Source organism: Penaeus monodon, chromosome 38 (genome assembly GCF_015228065.2).
Source record: "Penaeus monodon isolate SGIC_2016 chromosome 38, NSTDA_Pmon_1, whole genome shotgun sequence".
NCBI classification, from domain to species: domain Eukaryota; kingdom Metazoa; phylum Arthropoda; class Malacostraca; order Decapoda; family Penaeidae; genus Penaeus; species Penaeus monodon.
This window is the reverse complement of record NC_051423.1, coordinates 22065304-22071664: the sequence shown is the minus strand read 5'-3', so window position 1 is coordinate 22071664 and position 6361 is coordinate 22065304. Positions and strand designations below refer to the sequence as shown.

Genomic DNA, 6361 nt, shown 5'->3' with positions numbered 1-6361 from the left:
GGTATTAGAACACCCTTTTCTGTGGAGTTATTCATTCAGATTTCCTGGTGGTAAAATTCTAGGGCCTATCTAAAATCTGGTTTACTGAAAAATTCAAGGGAAAGTATCTTGGCAATTGTACTGGATGATTGATTATTCAATTCATTGCACTAAACCAAAATGTGGTGTTTTATCAGCCCCCTTTAAACACTTCTCAAGTCCCATAAATTGTATTAAAAATAGTTTAGAATGAAAAATCTAGCAAATTGGTTTAACCTTGCCGTAAAAAAAGTGCAACTATTGATTTAATTTTTCTGCAGCAGAGAGGATCACTATGTTCTATGAAGACCTGCATAAATCTCAGCCCACAAGGGCATGTATCGGGGTTGGGAAGGGGCTATCTAGTCCTCAAAAAAAATCAAATTGTGCTCATTGAGGTTTTAAATCAAATATGAAGACTAAAGAGGAGGCTTTATTAGCTTATTTCTTTGCTGCCTTTCCCTTAGCAGGCTTGGCAGCGGCAGGCTTGGCAGCAGCCGCGGGTTTTCCAGCGGCGGGCTTCTTAGCAGCAGCCTTGGGAGCCGGGGCCTTGGCAGTTGTCTTGGCGGCAGCGGGCTTCTTGGCAGCGGTCTTGGCAGCAGCGGGCTTCTTGGCGGCAGACTTGTCAGTTGCCTGCTTCTTGGCCGCGGGCTTCTCGGCAGCCGGCTTGTCAGTGGCGGGCCTCTTGGTTGCAGTCTTCTTGGCAGCAGGCTTCTCAGCGGGCTTCTCGGATGCCGACTTTTCCGAAGCCTTTGAGTCGCGCATGGAGGAGCGACGGCGGCGGATCTCCTCTGCCCTCTTCTCCCTGGCTTCCTTCTGTCTCATGGCAAGAAGCTTGGCAAATTCTGTCTTCTCGTCCTTGTTCTTGGCAAAGCGTGCACGCTTCTGGGCCCTCTTGAATCTCTTGCGCTGGAAGGCACAGGTGCACAGTTTAGTTGGGATTCTAAAAGGAAAACATTCTTGATTTTCAAGAACTTTTGCTAATGAGAAAAGTAGATTAATAACTGAGTTTTATCAGCAACACAACAGCCTGAGAGGAGAGGAGAGGAGAGGAGAGGAGAGAGAGAGAGAAAGAAAAGATACTAAAAACATTTGCCTTTAAATTATCTGAATCTCTCACCTGGAGCACAGTGGGTGTGATGAGCCTCTGGATCTTGGGAGCCTTGTACTTAGGCTTCTTGCCCTCCTTGCCAGTAAGGGGGCGCTTGATCACATACTGACGGACATCATCCTCCTTGCTCAGGTTGAACAACTTGCGGATCTTTGATGCTCGCTTAGGTCCCAGGCGACGTGGAACGCTGTGATCAGTAAGGCCTGGGATCTCCTGAAAATTCAAATTGATATAAAACCCTTTCTATAATACTCTCAACAGTACATTTACAAAAGCACCATTTTTCATCATGGTTTCCCCTTCACCCATGTATGATAACTGCTTCTTTGAAAATTTGCTTTGGACTTCTAAAAGGCATTTGGCAACCTTGTTCAAGATGTTTTCATTCAGTGAGAAGAGAGGTTTTACAGAGATTAAACTACTAAGTAGAATGCTAAAGATCTTCAATTTACACATAGCTTGTGGTTATAAAATTCACCAGGCATTTACATACAATTCATTAAATGCATCAAGGTCTTGTGCAATTCAGTTCTCTAAGCATGCCATTACAGAATATGTAATGATTGTAAACATCCTGTCTAGGAAAACTGATATCATCCTTTTAGAACTAAACATTTGAGACTAGAAAAACTCAAATTGTGAACTGACAGCTGAACTTAACTTCCTTTAACAACAAACTGGCCTTCAAAATTTACATCCAATAAACAGAAGTGTAAACTGAAATAAATAAATTCTATACAAACATTACACCTACTACTGCACCAGTTACTTTCAGATCTGACAATTTATTCTCTACATTTTTCTGAACAAGATCTTAAAATATTATCAAACTTGCCAGTAGCCAAAGTACACAAAATTAACTACATTTATTGAAGTTTTATGAATAATTGATGCTTCTCAAAATGGTCTAGCCAAGGTAATGACTCCTAAAGAATATTTTCTTGATAAGAGGAAGTTAAAAACTGATCATTATGTCAATGCAGTATGAGGTGTGAATGAAAAGTATCTTCTTCACACACTAGATGTGGTTGACATGTTTTGAATATATCAAATATTTTTCATCCATACCCCTTTTCTAAACCCTAGTCAAAAGCAAGGCAACCGGTTTCAATACTATATGAAAATAAATAGTATACTGTATGTGCATGGGACCTTTTGAAAACTAAGCATACAATTCACTGAATTAAAAGGTGTATATTCAAATTAAAGAAAAAAATTCTTGACCGAGGACAACTAGTCAAAATCTTGAGTATTACAAAATCAAGATTTCCCATATTTAAAAAAATCATTATATTTACAATAGTTAAATGTTCTTAAAACTCCATTCCATATTCATGTGGCAATAAAATACATTTGAAAAATTGGATTGCATCTTTACATGTGCACTACCTTTTGAGACCATTATATTGCTTCAATGAAGAATATGTTACATTTACTTCATTATTCAAAACCATTACAAGCATTAAATGTATTGGATATCAAGAAACATCTGACTTTGATAATTACTTACCCCTTCACCCTTCTTTACAATGACTACACACAAAACGGACAAGCTGTTGTCTACGATGCAACCGCGGACTGACTTCCTCTTTCGCTCTCCCTCCCTGCGTGGGCGGTAGCAAGAGTGGCCCTTGGAAAGCAGCAGACGCACACGCTCTGGGGAGAGAACAAGTCATTAACATTTATGAAAGCGATATATTCCCCCACCCCCACCTAAAATGAAAATTCATACCTCAAAAACTAATGAAATCAAATTTGTCCATGTTTGTGTGTAGACCACCTGGAAGAACAGACCTTAACCTCAGTTATAAGAACCATGCCTCAAAACTTACCATTTGTGAGGACACCCTGTTTCATGGGGAAACCCTGCTTGTCATTGCCTCCAGAGATGCGGAGGACGTATCCCTTCCATTCTTCACCAAGGGAATCTGCTTCTACTTCATGGCCCATGCGCTTCTCAAAGAAAACACGCAATTTCTTGTCATCATCAAACTCAAAGAGCTTCTGGCACCCCGTTGCGGGGTAGGACACGTTTAACTGAAAAAGAGAGGAGAGTTGTAGTTCAAAATGCGCACAAAAGTAAACTAGAGATGTCAGTTGATGTCGAGTGTGCATACCTGCTGCTAATCAAACTATTTGGCTTTTCCTGCCCTAAATACTACTATTATGCTTTAAATATTCCTAGTGATCACGCCCTTGCAGTCACACAGATCAATTAAAAATCCCGAGGCATGATCTTGTTAGCTTCATTTGTATTCATTTATGAGGAGTATGCCTATTTATTTATGAGTAGTATGGCCAAGTTGGAGAAAATTAGTTTTACATGGGAGAAGGTGAATTACTGCCATGAAAATAATTTATTCAGATAAATCATACAGTGTCCAGCTATGAAAATAATGAACAAAAGTAAATGTAAAAACTTATTGCTATGGTCTATGTCTACTATTAGACTTGCATACAAATGCTACAGTTTCTTTCCTCGTTTCTATAATAAACAAATTTCATTCTATTAAAAATATAAAATTACAAGGCCATAACCTGTTTTCAGTAAGAGGAAATTAACACCAACACAATTAGGGTGTACAGAAGAGTTGAGTAACGGATCATGGCATACAATCTTACAAGAACTTAATACTGATCAAAGCATTAATTTATAAATATTGTCAGTTTCTACACCTGGACTTGAATATTTATTCTTGAGATCAGTTTCCAGCTGTTATCTTCTCCCAAACTATGCCATTGATTTCATGACGCTAACCAGCACTCAATGCACTTAACATACACAACACACACAACCCAGGATTGGTCATGCAACATCCAGTCCTGACTGGTCAACACCAGACACCTTGTGGCTCTCACTTTTTCTAGTACCTGATTCTCTCACTCCCAACTTATTTAAGATCCAGGATTTAGAAATTTGGGGCATTTACACTGAGCAGCCAGCTAGTAAGGACAACCATTATACTCTGCCACCTGGTAAGCCTTCTATACCTTCACCTGCAGCACCCAGTCTTCACAGTGGGGAACTTGTCTCCACTAAATATTTTATTAGAGATAATTCAAGTTGTAGAAAGCCCATCTACTATGACAACATACAGAAAAACGAATGTTTCTACATTAATTCAAAGGTTAATCTTTGGAGTATGGATACAAACCTTTGGTAAATTGAATATATTCTTATAGATGAGATTAATTTGCAATCAGTAAAAGAAATCTACACACGAATGGAATTGCCCCTAGTAAAGGAAAAAGATCACTAAGTGCTGCTCAGAGCCCAAGTCCACTCAGTGCTCCCTATTTCATATTGCTGTGAACCTCCGAGGTAAAAATCAGGTTTGCCAGGTGTGTTAAACCTTTTCCATCACAGTAAATTAAATGGCGGAGGAGGGGAGGGGGTCTGATGGTGTTGTGGACTTGTAATAATGACGCAGGCTAAGGATGCATAGACTGGGAAATGGTCACTATTTCTTATACTCTACAAGATGGCAGCAACAAGCTAAAGAAAATCTTGAAATAATGATTGGGAGAAAACTGAGAAAAGGTAAACAAGGGCTTATAATAAGTCTTGTATAAAAATAGTTTGCAGCTATTGTAAAGGCCACAATCACATATGGCAATGGGCAGATTTTTACTCAAGCAGCTTTACCAACTATTTAGTTGGGGCATGGGTACATTTGCCATCTAACATAGGACTAAGGTGCATGGCAAAAATTGATGGAGGATAGTGATACGAGTAAAAGGTATTTGTTACCGAGAGCAACGCACCCTCCAGAGACAAAGTTCCAAATCTAGGATAACATGCACTTCTGTTTATTTCCTAGACAAGCCCCCTTGCACCCCCCCCCCCCTTCTTAACCCGTTATTCCCAGGCATAAGAATTCACTGAGATTAATTAAAATCTAGTGATATCTGGCAATGGCCAGACAGTGGGAGCGGGAGTCCGCTGCGTGAAGCCGAACGTCCCGCTCCACTCGCTCTGGCACTTCGCCACACGTACAAGCTTAACCTGCTGAGACTCGTTTTCTATGATGCGTCTACACGTCAACTGGCAATAACGGGTTAACAGCTCGTGTTGTTAAGATTAAGAACTGGCTGCGTGAGGGTGTTGTGGATAATCTCTGAGCACTGACATGCAGAGGCTATTTTTGTCATTTCCCAGTAAATATGAGGCTGCTGCAGATGTACCTGCATTGCTGCTGCTTCTATTGTTTTATGCTCTAAGATGGCAGTGTCTTATTCCCTCTATCTCTGTGCATCGCTCTCAATAACATTAACCGAGTAAAATTTAACTCTACAAACTAGGATTGGATCAAACATGGTTCAGTGAGCTTAATGATAATTCTTCCTAATCCTAACAGCTGCAATGTTGGCTTGACTTGGCAGAGAGTAACTTGGGGTGTCAAATCAAGGAAACTGTGGATAAGTATTGCAATAGCGTGTAACAAAATGCATTCTAACATTTCCCTTTGTACATTAACTAAACTTGTACCCAAGAGTATTGTAATGACATTGGGGGGAAAAACTTGCAAAAACCACCCCCAAATGACCACATGCCATATTATTCCAGCCAACTACTTTGCGGATTCTGAGGGATGCCCCCAAAACCTCAAAGTATCCAGGGAGCCATCCTACTGCCGCCTTTTTGTCTGGTTCTTTCCCTGCGCACAATTTCCTATATTGGAGAATTTTTCTTCTTTAAGCCACTGCCCTTAAATCTCCCTAGTAACTCTGTAAATATATACTAAATCTGCTTTCATGATAATTATGTAGAAGAGTATACTTCATCCCTTAAATATCTTCAAGTTGTTTAATTGTAATACTATGGATAATATACAGGTGAAGAGAGTCAAACTGCTGAACACTGGATAGGCTTGATATGCACAACACACTTTAGGTCTGGTTCACCGCTTTTTTTTTCATCCTCCCACTTGTAAAAGTTTGTCTTGCCTCATGTTTACCAATTTCGGTTAATGTTAACAAGATTAACGCATAGAGATAGAAAGAAATGGACACTGCCTTCTTATCAAGCACAGATATAGAGTAAAAAACACAGGTACAGCTGCTCCGGCCTTGTTTAGTGTGAAATGAGGAAAACATCCACTCCATGTTGCTTCTCAGAAACCAAGCCCACAACACCATCACAAAACCAGGGTTCTTGGTATAGCGTTTTTTATAAGATGGCACGAAATCCTAATATAGAGGGGTACAGAGGGGGGTGGGGGTTGTCCCCGG

At 40.1% G+C, this 6361-nt stretch overlaps 1 protein-coding gene across 1 annotated transcript in view; it reads right to left on the bottom strand.

The window, feature by feature from the left end:
* Positions 1-436: 436 nt before the first annotated feature.
* Positions 437-6361, bottom strand: part of LOC119596456 (40S ribosomal protein S6-like) — a 7048-nt gene continuing 1123 nt past the window's right edge. Inside the window, exons 2-5 of the mRNA XM_037945711.1 lie at positions 2962-3166; positions 2640-2785; positions 1139-1342; positions 437-927 (exon numbers count right to left, since the gene is read on the bottom strand). Of these exons, the coding sequence (XP_037801639.1) occupies positions 460-927; positions 1139-1342; positions 2640-2785; positions 2962-3166 (1023 nt within the window). The 3' untranslated portion in view covers positions 437-459. The remainder of the gene's footprint in view (positions 928-1138; positions 1343-2639; positions 2786-2961; positions 3167-6361) is intronic.